This window comes from Tympanuchus pallidicinctus, unplaced genomic scaffold (genome assembly GCF_026119805.1).
Source record: "Tympanuchus pallidicinctus isolate F22 unplaced genomic scaffold, pur_lepc_1.0 scaffold19, whole genome shotgun sequence".
Taxonomy (NCBI): domain Eukaryota; kingdom Metazoa; phylum Chordata; class Aves; order Galliformes; family Phasianidae; genus Tympanuchus; species Tympanuchus pallidicinctus.
The window spans coordinates 3,046,702-3,070,201 of record NW_026294710.1 but is presented as its reverse complement, the minus strand read 5'-3'; the positions used below and the strand labels follow the sequence as shown (position 1 = coordinate 3,070,201).

Genomic DNA, 23,500 nt, shown 5'->3' with positions numbered 1-23,500 from the left:
TTGATTCATTCCTTATTGTGTGCAAATATAAGTTATGAAGTGGGAAGGTAGGAGTGGGTAATAAGGAACTCAGAAGTGCAGTCACCTGTGTGCTGTTTCGTGCATCATTGCTAGTTCTTTGTGCTTTATTAGAAGCTCTCATGTCTGGTTTCTGTCCTACTTATAGTTACCTATGGTGCTCAGCTTAATGAGTTCTTCTCCACTGGATAATTAATTCTGCCTCCTGATGCTGCCCTTTTGGAGTATCATTAGCAGTCCAGACTGTTTTGATTTGGGAAAAGCAGACATGTAACATGTGAAGAAAAGTGTTTTTTTTCTGCTTCTGAGTGAAAATTCAATTCTACACATCTAGGTTTTGTAATAATTAATATTTCAACTCGATCTTGCTTTATGAAAAGTGTAATTAAAAGATCAGATGGAATGTGACTGGATTATGGGGGAAAAATAAGATGGAAGACGCTTATTACCACACAGAGTTTCATTGGAAAGACAGCAGTGACGATTCAGAGCTCCCTCTCTGCTTGAGTGTTAGGACCATCAATTATCCTGAGTACCAGTATTTCTTTACAGATGTTCTCTATGAAGGCCAAGTATTGCTGCAAGTGAGAGCTTGTGATTTCAGAGAGATATGGTCTGAATTGTTTTTCTTGGTGTTGGTTTGGGGAAGTAGTCTTTTCACTTAAAGAGGGTCTCCCCATAGTAGCTGTGCCTCAGAGTACAGAAAGATGAGGCATTCGCAGGCTGAAAGATGGCACACTTAAACAGCAGCACGCTTTGTTATCTGTTTAGTCATTTTCTTAATTTACTGCAGCTGATGCAGTGGAATTCACAGGATAAGCAGGTTTTGCCTTAACAAGGGTACTTCTTGCATCTGTGTTAACTGGAATGGGACTGTCAAATATACCACTTTACCAACTCTTAGTTCTTCTTCAAATCACTTTTTTTCAGTTTCATGCTGCCTGTGTCCATTAAGAAAAGGCTTCCAGAAGAGGGAATCAGTATGGTGCTTTGAGTGACAGGAGAGTGCTTTGGGTATCCATCTCTACTTTGTACCAATTAACAAAAGTGAATGAGAATGTCAGAATGCCCTCCCAGCTGTGCCTGCAGGCTGACTTCCAGCTTTGTCTCAGTGCTTTGCTACTACTGTGCCTGAAACATGGTCAGGAGTGGGGCAGGGCATGCAGGGGAACCCTGTGCTCTGACCCTACTGTGATCTGGGTTCTCTCATCCTTGTCCTTTGAACACTTATTAATAAGGAGCTCTACAAATCAAGCTTTTAAATAAAGCAGTCCTGTTAGCTGGATTATGTCTGCAGATTACATTAAAGTGTCTGAGACTGTGAATTGTCAGAATCTGAAAGCCATGGAGGTTTTCCTGGAATTTTTGCCTGCCTCAAGTTGCTCCCCCAAGGCCATGAGCCTCACAGTCTTGTTTTTAGCAAATTCTTTGGCCGTCCACTTCTGACAGAAAATGTAGCAGTGATTTCCTCCCACCTGCTCCTGATTAATTTTGAGACTCCTCAGCTTTTGTTTATTTAGGTATTGGTAATGGAGTAGATGATCTGTTCCTTTTTCCTTTTAGCCCTTGACAGCCACTGTTTGTCTTCCATGGATGCAGCAGCCTAATTCTTCACTTGTGACGTCTCCCTGTTGGCAGCAAAAGTGACTGAGGGAAGTAAATACGTACCAAAATAGGCCAAAGTACCCTAATATTCCTTGACAGCTTGAGTGTTATGCTGTGAGTCATGACTTTGCCCTGCAGCCATGACTGCTGATCTAGGCTGTCTCAGGTCTGTTCTAGGAATAAACCCATGTGACATGAAGTTCAGTACTATTCAGTGAAGATTTCCCTCTAATAAGGAAAGTTCAATGCAGGATCTGTGTAATAGTCAAAACCCTTTCTAGGACTTCTCTGCTTTACCTGAGAGGTCCTTATTGAATTCTCTCCACCTCATCATGTTGGTTTCCTGTCAGTGTTACATATCATGTGCACCAAGCAGTTGTGGAAATGGCAGAGGGAGGCTCCGGGCTCTGGGGAGGACTTGCACGGAAGCTAGATATTTGATGGGCTGCTCCTTGCAAAGCAAAGAGATGTGCAACGCTTGGACTGTGGACTTAAGGTGTTGACTTAACAGCCAGGTACTAGGAACAGTGCTCTCCTTAGCATGTAAAGCACACATGCCATGTGTCAACAGTTTATGGGCTGGTTTGGCCTCATTCCGTAACTAATGGGGCAGGGGAACCAAGGACCCACACCCCGGGAAAGGGGAAAAGAGGAAAGGGTAGGGAGATGGGCCTAAAAATGAAACAGAGGCGGTGATCTGAGGAGGAAAGTTAATTTACTAAAAAAGATAATAGAATGCAAGATAACACAACATATGAGGCATGAGAGCTGGGTTGAAAATAATGCCTGCTATCATGTTATGTTGGTCTGTGACATCAGAGGCAGATGGTGGTGGTATGGCAGTAAAGGTTGAAACTTCCCACCAATGTTTCATTATGTTTTGTTGCTGTTCAACAGTTTGCAGCAGAGGGGCACTCTGGCAAAATGGTGTCTGACATGGAAGTGCATATGAAGTGAAGGATTGTCATTTAATTCCTCTATGTGGGGGAAAAAAATGGCACTCACTGACAATCACTGATGGTTGCTGAATGCTTATGTTGACTAAACAGTGGATGTCACCACAGTGAGGTGGTGGGTGCTGCATTTTAGCAGTGCAAGGGACAAGCCATGTTCTCAGTGGCCACATGCAGCTATCACACCATGAGATGAAGTGTCTCAATTAGCTCATCCACACACATCATCAGATTACATCCAGAGAACATCAGCTGCAGTGTATTGGGAATGATAGTGACAGTGCTGAAAGACTGCAAGGTTTGTGCCGGGTGAGTCCCATGAATTCTTGCACAGGTTCAGAAAGAGCACTATGTGCAAGTTTGTCAGGACTTACTGAACGAATACAAAGCTGAAGGTGACCGTTTCCTGGATCACATTGTTACCACTGACCAGATGTGACACCACTTCAAGCCGGAGTCCAAACTGCAGTCCATGGAATGGTGGTTTGTGAAATCCCCATCAAAGAAAAAGTTCTAGATGCAACCTTCAGCAGGTAAAGTGATGTGCAGTGTCATTTGGGATAAGAAAAGGGTGATCCTTCTGGATTTCCTGGAACCCAGACAAACTCAACTCTGTGACATCATGATGCTTATTAAGCTAAAGGCTTGAAAAAGACAACCTTTCTCCTGCAACACAATAAATCCAGGCCCCATACTAGTTTGAAGATCATGAAACATGCCAGTCTTGGCTGCGCTGTCTCCAACCATAACCACCATATAGTCCAGATTTTGTGCCTTCTGACTTCCACCCCTTCAGGCTGATGAAAGACAGACTTTCCTAACAGTGCCATCATACCACCTATGATCACCTCTGCTGACATAGATTTTTGGGAGTGCATCGTGCAGGCTCTTGTTCATTATTGGCAAAGATGTATAGCTATTGGTGGTGACTGTGCTGAAAAATAGTGTTTTGTAGCTAAGAATTGACTCTATCAAATAGTGTTATTGTACCCTTCAGATCTGCTGTACTTTTCCATGGAAATAAAGTAGGAGGCATTACTTTTGGAGCAGCCTATGTATCTTGAGCAAGTTGTGCATTGGTTTTTGCCCCCCTCCACCTCAAGCTCCAGTGCTCCATCATTTATTTTTCTGCCTGGTCAAAAATGTGTTTTGTTCTCTCTACGTTGATCACTTACTTTAAATGGAGCACGTAGATGTGATGTTGTGTGTGAAATACCTACTGTGGAAAGAACCTCAGCATTCCCTGTGTTTAACTGTAATAACACTTAAATTCATGACTGTTACTTTCATTGTAATGATGTAATTGAACACTTTTTTTTTTTTTTTTAAGGTCAGGTTCTAGGCTGTTCCTTGATTTTAGAGCAATAATTGTAAAACCCTGTAAGTGGTACCAGTTGTCCTAGAAATAATCTTTGCGTAAGTGGGCAACTGAATACAGCAATTTGTATCCAGAAACGGTTTTCTGCACTGATAGTTGCAATGTATCTGCACATTGCAAGCATGAAATTACTGGGAATGTAAACCAGACAGTGTTTTTATAAATGGCTCTCCAGAACATGGTACAAACAAGGTTACTTCAGAGTTATTCTCTAAAATGTTAACTTAGTAATGAGATTGGCTTTACTTTTTAGATTCGTTTTTGAAATTAAAGATGGGCGGTAAATAAGAGAATGCAATCTTCTCTTCCCCCAAAGCTTCACATTGCGATTTTCAGTCAGTTGCTGGACTTTCAGTGAATTCACTGAAACCCAAAGCAGTTTACAGAGAAGTTAACTGGCTCGCCTGTTTTCATGACTGCACCTATAGAAAGAGATAGAGCTGAAACTAAGTTATTCCTTAGCTGAAGATGTAGGGCTTTTGGGTCTAAGTTCAAGGCACGCTTTTAAAGTAAAGCTTCTTCCTCTTTCATTAAGTATCACTTTTTTTTTTTTTCCCCTGTGAAAAGCCATGTCAGCCGCCAGGTGACAAGTGCAGGTGAGAAAGGGTTATTGGGCCCAGGATTGTGTCTGTGCCCAGCGCCTTGCAGGATGGGGAGGTGGCTCCTGGTCTCTGCCCTGGGACGTGGCCGTGTTGGCCTGCTTGTTTTGCTAGGTGTGAGCGAGCAGCTGTGCTGTGCCAGCTCTGCACCTGCTGAAGGGAAAGCAAAGCACTGCTGATATCAATCACAGTTTATTAAAACTGAAAGCTCCACTCTCAGTTTACAATGAAGTAGGGCTTGTCTTACATGTTTATTCAGGCCATCATAAATACAACCTAGTAGTTCTCCTTTTCGTCAAGTGGAAGAAAGATAAAATGCTCTTATTTTCTTTAAGTGAGAATCTCAATAATGTGATTTTTTTTAAAAAAAAAAAAAAAAGGTTGCACAAGGTTGTTTTTTACACAAACCCATACTGCTTTGCTATTTCACAAGGACAGATTTTCCACAGCTTGTAAGTTCCCAGAATCTTTCTAAGTACTGCTTGATTAAAATTAATTCAGAAACAAAACTAATTAGAGCTTTCTACTTCAGTGCTTTTGGAACTTCTTCATTGCTTTTCAGTCTGATAGTTAATCTTGTTTTCTTGCATGGATCAAAAATGCAGTTCATCACAATTTCTGATACCAGTCAGGTACAGAGAGCCATAACAATTTCAATATTGAAATTCAGGGATGCTCCCTCTCTTGTGTGAGTGCACATATTTTTTGAGAATTTTTTTTCATTTTGGCTTTCCTAAAAGTGCTGTCAGTAACTCCTCTCTTCCTGCCTGCTTCATTTCAGGGGAAAAAAAAAATCCCTTTCAATGGTGGGAGTTGCAAGTTATCAAATACTAATTGATAGCAGCCTAAGTGTGGCCTAGAAAGAACTGATCTATAGTGCTAACATTGAGGCTGAACTTGGATGGGGATCCCATAATTGAAGTGATTCAAACACTTCACTACAATTATTTTCATCTGACCTTAACAACATTCTCAGTTCTATTTGCCTTTGTGTAAAATTCTTTCTCTTCTTCCTGTTCTGAAAAACTTACAGGAGAAGTATTTCCCCCCCTTAGCTCACCTACTTACTCTTTTGGTGTCTACAGACTGTGGCATGCTGTGTATTCCCTTCTATGTGCAGATGTTATTTGTTAGAAGACTGGAGGTTTTCTGGCTGTGAATAATGATTTTAATTTACTCTTTGTGTATTATAAACAAAAGATTCCTGCAAAATTTTATGTATTACTTCATGTTTTTGCTCATAATAATAATGATAATAAAAGTTTCAATAAAAGGTAATAGTATATTAATCAGCTAAGAAAGCAACAAAACAAACCAGGCTTTATTTTACTGAACTTTGACAATCTAGTCTGTAAATGGCAGGTTCTTCTCTGTCTTACTGCAGGTTTCTAGGCTCACTTTTCCCTTTCCCCTAAGTACTGTAATGAGTAATTCCCTCATGATGACTCAGTTTGTGGTGTATTTACGTCTCTCTGCTGTAATTGGTGGTTTTCCTTATGCTCTCCTTGCCCTGAAGGTGTCAGAAGATTTTAGTGCTTCTCTTATGCAAGAGTTGTGTCACTGTGTTTACTTATTTTTCTGATGGTTTGGGTTTATATCTGTAACTTTTGATCAAAGGAGAGTTTATATATGTGATGTAATTCACAACGGCTATTTGTATTGCTATTAGTTCTTTATCTACAAATGAAAGTTGTGGTCATTTCTAGTAGCACACAATTTTGGGGGAGGTTTTTTGGAAAACAGTAATTCTGTGTTCTCAGTCCTTGCTGATATACACAGTGCTGAAAAATCTTCAAGTGAATAGGAGGAGTTATTCATTCCAGCTCATTAAGAAAAGGTGCTTTCACAAAATTGAAGCAATATCAGGGCTTGGACTCCTTCACAGCTGATTGCTGTATAGTAGCTCAGGTTTTTGGCACTGACATTGATGGTTGCTCTGGTTTAGGCAAGGAATGTAAGGATTTAGAGTTAGGGTAGCATGGTTAGGTTGCACTTGGACTTGGTGATCTTTAAGATCTTTTCCAATCTGAGCAATTCTGTATTTTGTAACAGCTTTGGGTGTTAGATTGACTGTGAGAGCAGTGAGGTGCTGGAACAGGCTGCCCAGAGAGGTTGTGGGTGCCCTGTCCCTCCAGGTGTTCAAGGCCAGGTTGGATGGGGCCCTGGGCAGCCTGGTCTGGTATTAAATGTGGAGGTTGATGGCCCTGCATGTGGCAGGGGGGTTGGAGATTCATGATCCTTGAGGTCCCTTCCAACCTGGGCCGTTCTGTGATGTTCAGTGGTACAGGTTCTCTGAGATGAACTAGTTCTTTCTGCTTTGATAAGTCTGTTTAAATGAAGTTCCAGATTTTGGTGAAGTCTTCTGACACTGCACTCCCTGTAGAGAGGAGCTGTGCAGGTTACCGTGATGTACATTCTCCAAAATAAAATGTGTGTAGTGTTAGTGGTTTGTCCCATTGCCCTGATGTGTTTCAGAGCAGTGCTGCAGCCCAGTGTGCTCATGTTGCTGCGAAGAACAGGGCTTGTACTCATCTGATGATAGAGAGAGACTGGAATGGGAGATCTGCTGCCAGTCATCCCTTATGTAGCTTTCAGGAACCAATTTTAAATTGCTGTGAATGCCTTTATTAGGTGTGTGTGGTTGGTAGAAAGCCTAGGTATTGAGGGACTTGAGCTTTCCCCTGACTCAAGTAAGAGCTGTTTCAATTTTGTCTGCCAGGCAAGTGGTTAGTGTACTAGAACGGCATACAAATATGCTGCTTCCTCAAATACTTCCCATTAGCTTGTGTAATGAGGCACTCTAATGTCCCCTCAGGCTGACTGTCATTACTGAAAACTGGAGTGTTAACTGTAATGACAGAAAAGGACTCTATGAGACTACAAAAAGGCTCTATTTTTGTTTTGGTGAATCCTTAGAATTGGTGATGACTTTACAATATGTTGCAGAGCAGTCTGTGGAGCCATCCAGCTCACACATGTGGTTATGAAAGCTGGTGGTCTTTTAGAACAAATACTCTTTGCAGTTAAATTGTGTCCTTAGTTACTGAGACATTCTTCTCCCACAGACTACTTAATTCTCCTAGAGACTGGCAGAAGAATATAGGGTTATTGTGGAACTCCTGGTTCTTTCAGCATGCTGAGCTTCCTTCCCTCACCTTCCTGAATGTTAGTGCTCAGATGTCAGCAGCGTTTTTTTGTGTTTTTTTGTGGGTTTTTTTTTTTTTTTTTTGTGGGAGACATAATATAAACCTTATAGGATCATGTGTGGGAATACAACAGAAAGAAATGATGAAAGTCTGTACTGTCTGATGTGCTCCTGGGATCAATGGTGCTTCCAGGCACTAAGCATGTACATGTCTAATGCCAAAAATGTAACAAGTTTTTCAGATTGCCTGTTTAATTAAAACTAATCCAAAAGTTGCACCTGAAGTTCCTATTCCAACTTTCTCATAGCATAACAATATCCCTTCAGCTGTCTATTAATATTTTATTCCTGATTCTCTTTTCCATGAACTCACTCTTCATCAGGTGCCCTCTCCAGATCCTCTATGGATCCGTTAGCTGTGGCTGTTTGGAGCCCTTACAGGGAGCACAAACTGCCACTTCTTAATGAAGTGAACTTGAAAGCTGCTTGTATTAAAGTTTAACGTTGTAAAGAAAATTTGCTCTTACCATTTCATTTTAAGAGAAGAGATAGAGATGTTAAACCAAGACAATAGTTTTTTTGTGAGTTTTTTTTAAGTACCTCAGTGCAGCTTTATATGTTAGCATATAATGCCTCATTCCCTGTGACCATTATTACGAAAGGAAGCATTTTAATAATTTTTGCTTGTTTACTTGGAACCTTTAACAATATAGTTTTCTTTAATGAGCTGTGACTGTTCTTTTTTAATAATTAATGGCTTCAGTACTGTACTGTGAGAGCACTGCAACAAAACTAGGAATATCTTTGTCATTTGCTTTTTCACAGAATCACAGAATCACAGAATTGTAGGGGTTGGAAGGGACCTCCAGAGATCATCGAGTCCAACCCCCCTGCCAAAGCAGGTTCCCTACAGCAGGTCGCACAGGTCGGCATCCAGGCAGGCCTTGAACATCTCCAGAGAAGGAGACTCCACCACCTCCCTGGGCAGCCTGTTCCAGTGCTCCGTCACCTCACTGTAAAGAAGTTCTTGCGCACATTTGTGCAGAACTTCCTGTGCTGCAGTTTCCAGCCATTTCCCCTTGTCCTGTCTCCACTCACCACTGAAAATAGTCTGGCCTCGCCATTCTGCCCCCCACACCTTAGATATTTATAGACCTGGATCAGGTCCCCTCTCAGTCTCCTTTTCTCAAAGCCCAATTTTATTTTTGAACTGAGTGATCTGGGGTTCCACAGTAGTTCAGGCCAATCTCTTACTGTACATGGTTCTGCCTTTGGGCCAGTGCAGGCTCTGGGTCTTATGGTGAACTGACCATATCTCCAGTTTACCATTGGGTTTGGTTGTGTTGGTGCAAGGAGTTGGTATGAGCTTATGGAAGGAGGGACAGAACAACAAAATGATTCATAGATGCACCAGCTCCTGGGTGGATTTCCATAGTGTTTCTAGTTAACAAGCAGCCTTCTTTACTCCAAAGCACAAAAGGCTGATAATTGTGAGTTGTATGGTCTGTGTTTTTTTTTTATTTATTTTGTTTTTATGATCCTTTTCTCATGACAATCAATATAGCAACAACAACAAAAATGTCAAGAATCCTTCCCAGTCCTTCCCAATGTTTTTGTTGCTGCTAGTTATTTGTTGATGCTCCTGAAATGGCAGACACATCTCTGGTGCCTTAGAGCTTTTTAATTACGTTAGGAGAAACAGTGCATCTTATTCAATATCCTGTCTCCAGCTTTTGTTGCTCATTTGTTGTTTATGTAATGCTCCTTCCCTCCTGTCTGCTAGACACCATCTGAGCTGTGGTGGAGGTCCTAGTTGTTACAGGATGTGTTGGTACTCATCTGATCTTGCACAAAAGTCTTACGTAATCATTCCATCTCTCTGGTATTTATTCCCAAATGCTTTCTATGATGAAAAACTTGGATTCTACCTTTAATCTTTTTGTTTTGCTACATTAATTTATTTTTTGTAAATATACTTTTAATTTTCATAGAATCATAGAATGATTTGGGTTGAAAGGGATCTTTATGATCATATAGTTCCAGTCCCCCTATTATAGGCAGGGACACCTCCCTCTAGGCCAGGTTGCTGAAAGCTCCGTCCAGTCTGGCCTTGAATGCCTCCTCCGCAACCTCTCTGGGCAACCTGTTCCAGTGTGTCACCAGCCTCAGTAAAGAATTTCTTCCTTATAGTCTAAATCTACCCTCTTCCAGTTTAAAGCAGTTTCCCCTTGTCCTGTCACTACCTGCCCTTATTAAAAAAAAAAAAAAGAAAAAAAAAGTCCCTCCCCAGCCTTCCTGTAGGCCCCCTTCAGGTACTGGTAGGCTGCTATAAAGTTCCTCCAGAGCCTTCTCTTCTCCAGGCTGAAAAGCCCCAGCTTTGTCAGCCTGTCCTCATAAGGGAGATGCTCCAACCCTCTGAGCATTTAGTGGTCTTCCTCTAGATCTGCTCCAACAGCTCTATGTCCTTCTTGTGCTGGGGGCCCCAGAACTGGACGCAGTACTCCAGGTGGGGTCTCACAAGAGTAGAGGGGCAGAATCACCTCCCTTGACCTGCTGGTCATACTTCTCTTGATGCAACTCAAGGTACGGTTGGCCTTCTGGGCTGCAACCATACATTGCTGACTCATGTTGAGTTTTGCATCAACTGACACCCCCAACTCCTCCTCAGGGCTGCTCTCAAGTCATTCTCCGCCCGACTTGTATTTGTACTTGGGGTGCCCCAATCCAGGTGCAGGAGTTCACGCTTTGGCCTTGATGAACTTCATGAAGTTGCCATGGGCCCACCTCTCAAGTCTGCCCAGGTCCCTCTGGATGTCATCCCTTTCCTCTGATGTGTCAACTGCACCACTCAGTTTGGTGTCATTTGCAAACTTGCTGAGTGTGGACCCAATCCCACTGTCCGTGTTGCTTACAATGATGTCAAATAATACCAGTCACAGCACTGATCACTGATCTCCAATGGATGTTGAGCCATTGATCACAACTCTCTGAGTGCAACCGTCCAGCCAATTCCTTATCCAGCAAGTGGTCCATCCATCACATCCATTTTTCTACAATTTGATGACCACGGTGTTGTGCAGGACAGTATCCAATGCTTTGCACAAGTCCAGATAGATGACATCAATTGCTCTTCCTTTATCCACTGATGCTGTAACTCCATCATAAAAGGCCATCAAATTTGTCAGGCATGACAATCACCTCATCATTATTTTCCTCATGCAGTAGTAGGGCCTTCAGGAGGATCTGCACCATGATCTTGCCAGGCACAGAGGTGAGACTGACTGACCCGTAGTTCCCTGGATCTTCTTTTTTTCCCTTCTTGAAAATAGATGTTATGTTTCCCCTTTTCCAGTCAGTGGGAACTTCACCAGACTGCCATGACCTTTCAAATACAATGGATAGCAGCCTGGCAACTTCATCCACCACTTCCCTCCAAAACTCATGGATAGATCTCATCAGATCCCATGGACTTGTGCATCTTCAGGTTATTTAGATGGTCTTGAACCTGATCTTCACTTACAGCAGGCAGATCTTCCTTTTTGTCCTAATTATTGTAGGGATTCTCCTTCATGATCTTTTTAACTTTCCTGTCCTGTTGACTTAATTCCTGGACTTCTCAATGAACTCTTTATAATGCATACGCATACAAGTTCATAACAAAAATACCTTGTTGGATGTTAATGTGACTCTAAGATGCCTTTTCATACCTGCTTTCTACTGATTGTTTTAAAATTGAGCTGTGCACTCTCCTAACTGCTTTCTAAATCTGCAGATTACAGTGACAGCATTAGTAATTAGTGTCTGAAGTGACTGGTTTAGGTGTGGAAAAAACACTTGAATATGAAGACTTCAGTTTGTCCTGTGGTATAATGTTTTCTGAAAAGCAATTAGCTGCAACTAACTAACTGTGTGGTCTAATTTGAAAGAACCTTCCATTATATATATTTTTGAACCCTTTTCTTTACCGAGGTCGTAAGGCTAATGCGTTGCAGTGAATAAGGTCTGGAGTGTCTGCTGCATTTTCTCAGAATTCGTAGCTGTTGTGCACAATTTGGAGTTTGAACTTTCCCTGACAGCTTTCCAGTTAATTGTTTCATTTTCTTTTCTTCACGTCTGGTCACTTATGAGCTTTATTAGTTAGATAGCAATACATGTGCCTGCAGGAAGATTCTTTTATTTGGTGTGAGCAGTTTAACAGTGAGGGTATATTAGAAAATGTCATCTAAGTGTAAATGAAAGCATTCTCATATGAAAGATTAAGAAAAGATTACATTGCAGCTGTATTTATTCTGCTAGGAAAGCTGTTCTTTGCTTTCAAATTGGTTTAATATTTGTCCATTAAAATAACTACTTAATGAGTACTGGTTACATATTTTAGATATTTTTATAGCTATTTAACTTGTCTTCCTACACTGTTCTGGGTCACAAGTTGAAAGGAAAATCTGCAGAGTATATGCTAAGGCAGCTGAAAGCAAAACTGTAGTAGGAATAACATTATGAAGTCTGAAATATGACATTTTCTACTTTAAGTGATATGAATTTTTCCTTAATTCTGCCTCAGAATAGCTTTTTTTCTTTCTGGCAATTTTTTATAGAAAAATATCCTTTTCTGTGATAGCACTTGTTGGATGGCAGCCAGTCAAACTGGGGAGGCTTTTCCACTCGCCTTCTTCCGTTTCCTGAAACCTGCTGCTCTCTGTTTCAGAATCAGAGTAGAAATGCAAGTGTCTTGATTTTTAAATGTTAAATGGAAACACATAACCTTTTTTTTGTTTGTTTGTTTTGTTTTTCTGCTCAACTGAGATTGAACATCAAGAAATTGTTTGGATGTTTTGAACCTCTAGGTTTTGAGAAACTCAATAGGGGCCATAAGGTCAGAGTATAAGGCAAGATGTACAGCAACGATGTGAAAAGTTTCAAGGTGAGAAAACTGATGTGCAAGTCACAGAATCACAGTGTTTGGAGATTATCCACCTGTGGAGATGATCACAGCCTAACTGAGCACAGTGTCATAGAATGTTTGGGGCTGGAATTGACCTTGAAAGGTTATCTCACTCCACCCCACGCTGCCATGGGTAGGGATACCTTTGCTTGATCAGCATGGACCTGGGCAATCTGCTGTAGCTGGCCTAGCTTGAGCAGCTGGGGCTAGACCAGGTGATCTCCTATAGGCTCTAATTTTTCAGTGAATGGCAAGTGATAGGTAAAACATGGCTGACAGTGTGCTCTTTAATGGGCCATATCTGCTGATCTGTACCAAGCAGGTGTGACCCTGCTTCTTTGGATGCCTTGGAAACAATTTTTCATGTTTCAAACAAGATTTCTCTGCAGGTCCTGTATAAAATCAGCTTTCAGAAAGAGTTGGACCGGCCAACTGTTGGAAGGCCAACAGGCATCCTGGGCTATGTTGAAAGAGTGGTGGCCAGCAGGGCAAGAGAGGTGATTGTCCTCCTATACTTTGCCCTCATGAGGACCTACCTGCAATACTGCATCCAGGCCTTGGGCCCCCAGCACAGGAATGATGTGTAGCTGTTAGAGCAAGTCCAGAGGAGGGCTAGAAGATGACTGAAGCACTTCTCCTGTGAAAAAAGGCTGAGGGAGATGGGCTTGTTCAGCTTGGAAGAGATGAAACTCTGGGGAGACCTCATTGTGGCCTTCCAGTACTTGAGGGGAACTTACAAGCAGGAGGGGATCGGCTTTTTATGCAATCTGATAGTGATAGCACCAGGGGGAATGGCTTTAAACTAAAAGAGAGATTTAGATTAGATGTCAGGGGGAAATTTTTTACTCAGAGGGTAGTGAGGACTGGCAGCTGTGGGCACCCCATCCCTGGAGCACTCAGGGCTGGGTTGGAGGGGGCCTGGGCCAGCCAGCCCACTGCAGGGGTTGGGGCTGGTGGGCTTTAGGGTCTCTTCCAACCCAAACCATTCTGTGGTTCTAGGATTCTATGTAGTGTTACAACACGATGACACTTGTTTTTTTTTGTGTGTGTGTGTTGTTTGAGGCTGTATATCTATGAAAATGCCCCTCAGCTGGTCAGCTTGAAGAAGCGTCCCAGTTTTTGATGCATGGTATTTTTTTCTAACTGGTTGTGTGAGGCACTGAGGTACTGTTATGCCATCAGCTAACACAACCTCTAGGTGGAAAAAGATCACAATATGAGGAGAATTTTGTTGTAATCACTTTGACCTTAAACAAGATGTGCAATGAGAGGGAAAAAAAAGTAGCCTTTCTGTAGGGCATATTTTGGTTTTGGTTGTGCACGTCTTTCTAACTACTTACCAATAAAATCCACGTACAGACCATCCCAACATAACCTCTTAAAGTAGCATCACTGAATGATTATCTAATTCAGAGGTAGCCTTGTTGGGAATACGTGTTGAGGCTGAGGGAGCTGGGTTTGTTAAGCCTGGAGAAAAGAAGGCTGCAGGGTGACCTAATTGTATTTTCAGTTTTTCAGTACCTAAAGGGAGCCTACAAACAGGAGGGGAATCAACTCTTTGAAAAGGTAGATAACAGCAGGACAAGGTGAAATGGTTTTAAGTTGAGGGAGGGAAGATTTAGGTTAGATATCAGGGAGAAGTTCTTTACAGAGAGAGTGGTGAGGTGCTGGAACAGGCTGCCCAGACAGGTTGAGGATGCTCCGTCCCTGGAGGTGTTCAAGGCCAGGTTGGATGAGGCCCTGGGCAACCTGGTCTAGTATTAAATGTGGAGGTTGGTGGCTCTGCATGTGGCAGGGGGGTTGGAGATTCATGATCCTTGAGGTCCCTTTCAACCCTGGTCATTCTGTGGTTCTGTGTTATTTTTTAAAACTTTTAATGTCATCCATGTTTGCACGCCATGGGGAAAGTGAGTGATCGACTTCCAGTAGCCTCCAAGAAAGAAGTATAAGGTTGGATTTTTTTTGGTCCCTCAAAAGAGAGAAACACAATATTTTTCTTCCTTGTACATATACATGTTGCAAGACCCAGTTCTGTTTCCATACCCACAAGCTGCTTGTTGGAGGAACGTGGTCTCCCATGTCATTCCTATTGCTCTGAGTTCAATCACTTCTTGGTGGTGTGTTAGAGGCATTGTGGCCTTTTAGCAGGGATTGCTCAGAGTAGAACAAAATATGAATGGTATCTAAAAACCCCAAACATACAAAAAGTGATACCCTCCAGAGATACCAGATGTCTCTGGTAAATGAATTGCGGGACTCAGTGATTGCTGGAAGCATGTTTAGGCTGCGCTAGGGAACTGCTTGGAGCTCATTCTGCTGCCCAGCCTTTCCTAGCTCTCTGTGGCTGTTGGCTTCGTTCTGAGAAAGCAAATGTACTCCTCCACTTTCCTGTAAAGGCCTTTCTCTTGTTTGTGTGCTGTCTCCATCACTTTAATTGTAATTAGTTGAAACACTACTGTGAAAGACACAAGGGGAATATCCCTAATGGTGCAGTGTGTTAGAAAATATACTTCTGTATTACAAAGGGCTGTTTGGATGCTCTTCTCCTTGGTGTATTCTACTGCAATTTGGAAAAAAGATTAAATACATTTTTAATTTCTTTTTTCTTTGGTGACACTTCAATGTGTTTTTGTGTTGTGTGTGGATTGCTCTGTCAGTTGCAGGAGGCACTGGTGTGTCCCAGGAGCTTTGCCTCAGGAACCAGGCTCTTGTGCAGAGAAGCTGTTGCAAACATGCACTGTAATAAAATATTTTCTGAGCACCAGAATATCTTATTAACCAATCTGTATTCCTCACTGGGGCTCTGGGAGGCCCCAGCAGCTCTGTCAGCTCGCCTTCAGGGGGAAGGATGGGCTGGAGGAGGCAGTTGCTCAGCTTCAGCAGCAATGTGGATTTGTGCATGCTGTGCTAGTGGGTTTTTCTTTTTTCTTTCTTTTTTTTTTTTTTTCAACAAAGATTTAAAAAAGTACCATTGCAGGATGTCATGTTGGTTCTTCTAATGAAATAGGGAAACAAATTTCTGTGGATTCTGTGGAAGTGACTGTGGATTTCTAGGTGGATGTGGACCACTGAAACATGAGCTGTGCCCTTCTCTGCTCTTTATATATCACTGAACTTCTGCTCTTTGGCTTGTGGTTGTATGCACATGGTAGTCTTCCCATGGGCATGTCTCTTGTACAAGTGGCTCATCTAGAGCCAGGGCTTGATTCATAGGAGATACTACTGGTATTAAGAGAGAATAAAAGGTGGCTGTGCTTTAGCCTCAGTCTTTGCCTACTGATGGTATTAGAGCTTCTAGTGCATTACAGGGTAGTTTTAAACTCCAGAGAAGTCAAGAAAGAATTAATTCTACATAACAATAATAAAATTATATAATACTAGTAGTAATAATAACAATGATGCTTAGCTTTGTGTTTTCTTCAAGGTGAAAATCATGCCATAGCTCTATAAAAATAAAAAGAATGTAGTATCTCTTTCAGTTTCCTAAATGTAATTTAATTTATTCTTGTAGGTGTAGCATCCATGACAGTGCCTGTGTACATCGCAGAAGTTGCTCCGCCGCACTTAAGAGGCAGATTAGTCACCATTAACACCCTGTTCATCACTGGAGGGCAGTTTTTTGCAAGCGTCGTGGATGGACTGTTCAGCTACCTCGTGAAGGATGGATGGAGGTATGTGAGCCTTCAGTGCTAAAAGCAAAACGTGGTTATGGTTTGAGCAAGGCTAGGTACATGTGTGAAATAACTTTTAGTGGCTGACAGCTATCGCCATAGAGTTTACATATAAAATGGTAGATCTGCATTCTGAAGTGAAGTTTTAATAACTCTTGCCAAATGATATACATAAAGCTTTCACTCAGTATCACAGAATGTTTTCGTTTTCTGATTTCACTAAACTTTAAAATGGATGAGCAATGCATTGCATATGATGCATATGCATCAACAAGCTTGAACTATCATCATGATGTTTATAAAAGTACCTTTTGCCTTTTGCATTTAGAATAATTACATGCTGATTTTTCAAAAGGCGCATTTCCCGTAGCTGATACTACATGCACAGAATAGAGGTGTATATTGAATGGATTTAATTTGAGCAGTAGTAATCTAATCAGAATTGAAGTTACAGGTATTGTAGTATAACTTTCAACTATAAACTTTTGATTATGTGGAATTTATGAATCTCTTTTACTCTACTTTCTGAATAATTTGTTCTTTCTGTAGACATTGCTAAGAGTTTATGGACTGCACCTGCCTTCTTTGTGGTGATGTGTCATTTGAGAGAGTTCAGACGTTTCTGGAGCTCAGCAATTTAGTTGCAGTGCTGATGTGAAAAAATTATTAACAGAAATGTGTAGGAGGAGTAACTTATACCGCACATTCCAGCTTTTGGAAACTTGTGCTTATTACGTTTGCTTTTTTATCGAAACTCTTGTGGGAAAAGGGTGTGTGCTGTTGTAGGGTCTTCGATTTCTGTTGCTACAGCCTGGAAGCTTTTTGATATTTGAAAATCCTAACATGAAATATTTTCGCTCCCTATCTCCCCCAAAAAGTTTGCAATATAAATATTATTACATTCACTGACTTTCAATGGAATTGAGTAAGGATAAGTTTTAAGCTAGTAACAATTCATATGGAACATATGTAGAGGTATTTAGAGGCTGATCTTTCTTTAATATGTAAAAAAATATGCATTAAAATAAGAAGTTAATGTTTTAAAGGTGAATCGCTTCCTTTGCCTTTTAGGTAAAAAGATGTCACATTCTGACCTTAAGAAAAAAAATGACATCATGCTGATTTTATTTAATACAGTCGATCCTAGCTCTGCTTTTTGCTTTCTAGCCTAAATGGAAATAGCATTTCACATTTTCACATTTTCATGAATCTTTTGATATCCTAGTCATTGCAAAAGCAGCTGCATGCTCCCTCAGGCTGTGCCTCCAGTTATAGAGGACAGAGAAATGACTTCACTGAAAGAAAAATTTAGGGGATTGCTAATCCCTTTCTGCAGTTAATGAAATATGTTCAATTTTTAGAAAAGGTAATGGTATGCAGTAATGCCTGGCTAGGTAAAATAAATGGAAGTATTTGACAACCAATACAGATTATCCAGTAGCTACGTTATTAATTTAAATTGACTATTAGCCTAAGTAATTTGCTAATGTAAAAGCTCCTTATGCATGGGACTGGGTGGTGAGGAATGGACAGCAAAGGTATTTATTTAGAAATGGAGCTCTGAGTCACCATTAGTGTTTCAGGTGTTTGTGCACTTTCTTTTTAGGCAGATATTTTGATTTCAGTTTACTTTAGAGGTTAGAGATTTTGCTGGGAAAAGCATTTGTGAATATAAATATGTTTGGGTTTTTTGGTTCTTTCGTTGTTGTTGTTGTTGTCTTTTTGCGTCAGTGGGCTGATGCTTACAAGCTAAGGATGTGTTTGTAATCTGTACGTAAATACTACCATATAAGAAGAAAAATATTGCTAAAAAAATATCCAACAAGCCTTGATCTTATTTGAGCTGTATTTTTGTGTAATTGTTCAGATAAATACAAATGATGAGCCAGCAATGCGCCCTCGCAGCCCAGAAAGCCAACTGTATCCTGGGCTGCATGAAAAGCAGCATGGCCAGCAGGGTGAGGGAGGTGATTCTGCCCCTCTGACAACAATGATCATCTAGTTTCAAACCCCCTGCTATGTGCAGGTCGCCAAACACCAGACCAGGCTGCCCAGAGCCACATCCAGCCTGGCCTTGAATGCCTCCAGGGATGGGGCATCCACAGCCTCCTTGGGCAACCTGTTCCAGTGCGTCACCACCCTCTGTGAAAAACTTCCTCCTAATATCTACCTAAATCTCCCTTGTCTCAGTTTAAGACCGTTTCCCCTTGTTCTGTCACTATCCACCATAGCAAACAGTCATTAACACATTGTGTGAGTATAACACAAGGTGTGTAAAAGATCCTTTGAACCATATTTTACTCCCTTAGAGTCTATCTGGCCAGTGATGCCAATGAAGACCATAGTCCTTCTCACTGTGATGCTCCTCACTCTTGTTGTTTTGTACTGGTTTCTTCCATGTGTGTGTCTGTCCATGGCTGTTCAATGCCATCACATGGCCTGATCAAATTCTTGATCAAACATTGGAACAGGCTGCTCAGGGAAGCAGTGAACTCGCCGTCCCTGGAGGCTTTCAAAAAAAGGATAGATGTGGTGGTACTCAGGGATGTGGGTTAGTAGGCACGGTGGTGAGGGGCTGATGGCTGGGTTAAGTCATCTTAGTGGTCTTTTCTAACCTGAATGATTCTACAACTCTGGATTTTCATGAAGAAAAGACATAGTTGCATACAAGACCAGTGCAACAGAGAAGGATGTGTGGGGCAGAAATAGGCTATGCTAATGCTGAGGTATCCAAGGAAGTGCTGGAGTGGTGGGTTTGGAGTTGCATACTTCTCTGTCCTCAGCTCGCTGGCTGCAACCTAAGACTGAGCAGAACAGAGTACAGATGGGCCCTCCCTTGGAAAGAGTGTCCAGCATGCACCTGGGGAGAGCTCAGAGACGTTTGCTCCTGAATCACTGCATATAAGAAGGAGAATTACAGCAATTATTGTAGCTCTCAGTGATCAAGTGACTGTGTACTAGAAAGAAAAAAAAACAAACAGGAACTTTAATTCTGTTTATTCTTGGAAATGCTGGATATTAAATTAAAAATAAGCAAAAGAAAACAAACGTTGAATCTGACAAGTTAGTTTTATACAACACTACTCATTCATTTTAATGGTGTTGCAGCAGTATGTCTCAGAAGAAGTGTTACCACTGATATATTAAATTTTTAAATATATTAAATTTTCTGCTCGATTTTTTCAGGTCTGCTAGACATCTGACTTCAAAAGCAAAATCTTATTCTCTGTATAGGAAAGAACTGTATTAGATTTCTGAAAGCTGGCTCACAGCACGTAATGTCCAAAATTACCTGCTTTTACTAAATTGGTTCTATCAAAGTTGCTTGGTCTGAAAATTGCAAGAGCTCATGAACTTAGAGTGGACGTATGCCCCTAAGTGAATATTGTCCTTCTGGCCTGCGCCTTGTACTCTGCTTTGACCAGAAACATGGCAGTTGGAAACTACCTTTAGTGACCAAACACTTTCTTTTCTATCTTCTCTGTGATAAACAACCCAACAGTGTTCAGTGGTAGATTAACAGCCTAGATCTTGCTTTTTTTTTTTTTTTTTTCTTCTTTTTTTTTTCTCCTCCTAAAATAATTGCAGGTATGCAGCTGCTCAGTTCTGGAAATTCTGCTGCATTTAAGGGATGGAAGGGTTTTGGAGGAATAGACTTGGGTCATATGAGTACCAAGGACTAAATCTGTATACTTAGATGTGCTAAAAGAATTCTTTTGCTTGCAGTTTGTCAGGGCTTTTAATTTCTACGTCTTTGGGCTACTCTTCATTTGAAATAGAAGAGGCTCTCTAAATACCACACTAATCACAGATATTGAATACACTATTTGTTGAGCTTCAGCAGTGTATATATTGATGTGATTCTTCCGAAATACTGTTTGTGGAGAAGGAGGAGCTTGGAAAGAAATGAGGACACAGATGAATGAGACCATTAGTGAATGAGGAATGAGAACATTAGTGACACTTGTTAGATATGCTGGCTAAAGTCTGCTCAGCAATTAATCCTTCCACAATGTTTGCATTTTGAATTTATTTTCTTCCTGCTTTCCTTTTTTTTTTTTTTTTTTGACTAAAGATGAGCTATACCATTCTGAAAATGAGAGGCTTGTTTGCAATTTTATTTCTAGACCAAGTTGTAATTATATAACCTTTGGACAATATTGCCAGTTTAAGGAGGAACTTGAGAGCTCAGCTAGGGGATGGGAGGACTGGCCTGCATGCACCTTGTCCAGGGGTGGCCAACTTCTTTCCTTCACCTTTTGTATGTTGTACTTTTTTTCCGTTCTCCATTTTTCTGCCCTGTTGATTGTGAGTCTTTTTCCATTTTCACTGGAAATGCATTTGGACTTGTCAAATACTTGTGGTTTGTTGCCCTGAAATGAGGTTTCTATTAACAATCTTGCTCTCTTTCATACTCTATTAGCAATCTCATTGCATAGCCAACTTTATAAAAACATCCATGCGAGAGAATTCAGAACCATCAGTGAGAAAGAGTGCACAGTGAGAGAGGCTAGAGGAAAGATTTGCTCATCTCCCTACTTTCCTGACTTCAAGGTGTGAACCTATTTAGGAACACAGAGTACCCTGATATTCAGGGTGAAGACTTTTCTGGAGGTGGTGGAACAGTCATAACCACTGATGTGAAGCCTATGTTGTTTGCAGTGATGTATGGATGATGCCAACATCATCTAAAGTCTTTAACAGAAGCCAAAATAATCTTTCAAGCACAAACAATTTATCAGATGTAGGGAAAAAAAGTCAGATTTAAAAAGCAGAATAACATTATGTTCTATTCTGTAATTCTTGTTTTTAGTGTTTTATTGAAGGAAATAAGAATGTGGAGTGTGAGAATCAGAACCACCTATGGCAGATGGTGATATGCTTATCTTCCGTGGCCTTTGGCCTCACTTCATTTGGAGCAAGTCCTGTTGTGTGTGAGCGCTGTACAGGTGGCAATGCTGGTGGCTGCAGGGGCAGCTCTCCTGCAGCAGTAATCCTGGCATTAATGCTGTGTACAGTGAAATCCCTCTGTGCACTTAAAATGCTGTTTTGATTTAAAACAACGCTGCATCTGGCTGAACATTTAAGAGCAGACTATCTGAAAGATCTAGTGTAAATGGATGCAGTGCTGATTAAATGAACTTTTTCCAGTGTTTCTTTCTACAGTCAGAAACAGCCATTTCCTTATACAAGAGGTTTATTCCCTGGCCACGTGTGACTGCGTACATGTACTTGCTGACCAAATTAAGCAATTATGGTTGGCTGCTTTTGGTTTATCTTTTTTATTATGTCTGTAAAACAACGAGCAGGATTTCAGCCTCATCGTTGTCATCAGTAGTACCCATCTGTTCTGTACACCTTTGCTTTTTTTTCCTGTTAATTCTTTTCTTATATCTTCACAGTAGGGGTATCAGTTTCCAAACCACTGGAATGTTTCAGTGTTCACTGAGTCTGAGTTAGTGTCCTCTCAACGAGCAACTGTTGAGTCAGTGACAGCAGAATATTCAGAACATCCTGAGGTATACTGGAATAGAAAGCAAAGGTCTTTTTTCTATGGTACTTCCAGAGTAGGGTTCTTGCCTGATTAATTTCTGGCAGTAATGAATACAAAGGAACAAGGTTTGGTTTGTAAATTACAGCCTGGGTTGCTGTAAGTGTGTCTTCTCACAGCACACTCTTGTAGGCAAATACAAGAAATTTGTTTATTTCTTTATTTCCAGGTACATGTTGGGGCTGTCAGCTGTGCCAGCAGTTATACAGTTTTTTGGCTTCCTGTTTCTCCCTGAAAGCCCCCGCTGGCTGATTCAGAAAGGCCAGACTCAGAGAGCAAGGAGGATTCTGTCTCAGATGCGTGGCAACCAGGCAATCGATGAGGAGTATGACAGTATCAAAAACAACATTGAAGAAGAAGAAAAAGAAGTTGGAGCAGGTATGCTGTGAATGCTTGTTGGCATCTCTGTCAATCATTGGAGAGATGAAATAAGAAGAAATTTTCACGTCATAGCCTATGGGAGCCTGATGATTTGCTGTTCTTGGTAGTTTTGCTGTTTAATATACTTCATGTACTGGTAGTTTCAGAGTTGAATAGATGTTTCTGTGATACTACAGTTTTAAATTTAATTCTGGTTTCTTCAATGAGGAAGAAGTAAAGTTCTGTAAGATTACAAGTTATGCAAGCTAGAGTTACATAAGAATTGCTCAAAAAATTGCCCATTTTAAGAATGCACATCTTGAAGAGTGGAAATAAAATAGTTTGGTTTCTCTCTTCAAAGAAAAAGATATAACAACCATTAAGGTCAGAAGGCATTTTGCATGCATGCGTTATCCAGAGTCTATATTGTGGCTGATCATAATTCCAGCTAAGCAGTTTTGGAAAGATTTACAAAATAATTTTTCAGTAAGGGCAGTTTCTGAAGCCTTCTTAGTCTGCCCAAGAGAATGCAGCATCTTAAATACTTTTATACTGGTTTTGTACCCTTGTTCTATAATTTCTCAAAACTTTGTGTTTACATAGGCAGGTATTATAAAGCAAGATTACCATTCCATTGACTATCTTCTTGTCTACTAAATAATTTTTCTTAGATTTGTGCTGAAGTATGATAGGAATCTTAATTAAGTCTCTAAAGATTCACCCTAGTTCTTGCTTCTTTAAATGTAGTTAGTATGGTACTATAACTTCTCACAGAATGTGGGAAGAAAAATGCAATTTATTTTACAGCTGTACATACTGAGATCCAATGTCTGATAGTATCCAATCTCATTGCCTCCTTGAGTTTTACTTTGAAGCTTACAATAGAAGACTGGGTATCTTGAAGTTACTGCATTCAAAACGTTCAAATGTTCATCACTGATTTGTAGTAGGGCTGGATTTGTTTCTTCCATTATTTTTTCAGGCTTTTGAACACTTTTGTTTTTTTCTTTAGCAGTGGAAAGAAAAGTTGTTTGAGTTTATCTGACAAAAACCTGCAGTGGGCATTTTTAGAACAGCTTGGATTTTGAGTCTTGTACCAAGGTTCTCAATCCTAATTAGTCATTGGACTGTTTGATTTCATGGAGGGCCACTTAATGTCTGGTATTAATGTTTATCTGCTTTGTAGAAATGAAAGAAGCAGGTGTTTGGCTGGTTTGCTTCCCTATTTTCAGTCATTGGGCTGTACAGCACAACCTTGTTTCTCTCTTTTAAATCATT

The 23,500-nt window shown here is 40.8% G+C and overlaps 1 protein-coding gene across 2 annotated transcripts in view; it reads left to right on the top strand.

Annotated features, from left to right (window-relative positions):
- The window catches only part of SLC2A13 (solute carrier family 2 member 13), a 137,554-nt gene that overhangs the window by 12,780 nt on the left and 101,274 nt on the right, over positions 1 to 23,500 (top strand). For both annotated transcript variants that reach the window (XM_052681115.1, XM_052681114.1), the window contains exons 2-3: positions 16,152 to 16,311; positions 22,032 to 22,240. In XM_052681115.1, coding sequence (XP_052537075.1) covers positions 16,152 to 16,311; positions 22,032 to 22,240 — 369 coding nt within the window. The remainder of the gene's footprint in view (positions 1 to 16,151; positions 16,312 to 22,031; positions 22,241 to 23,500) is intronic.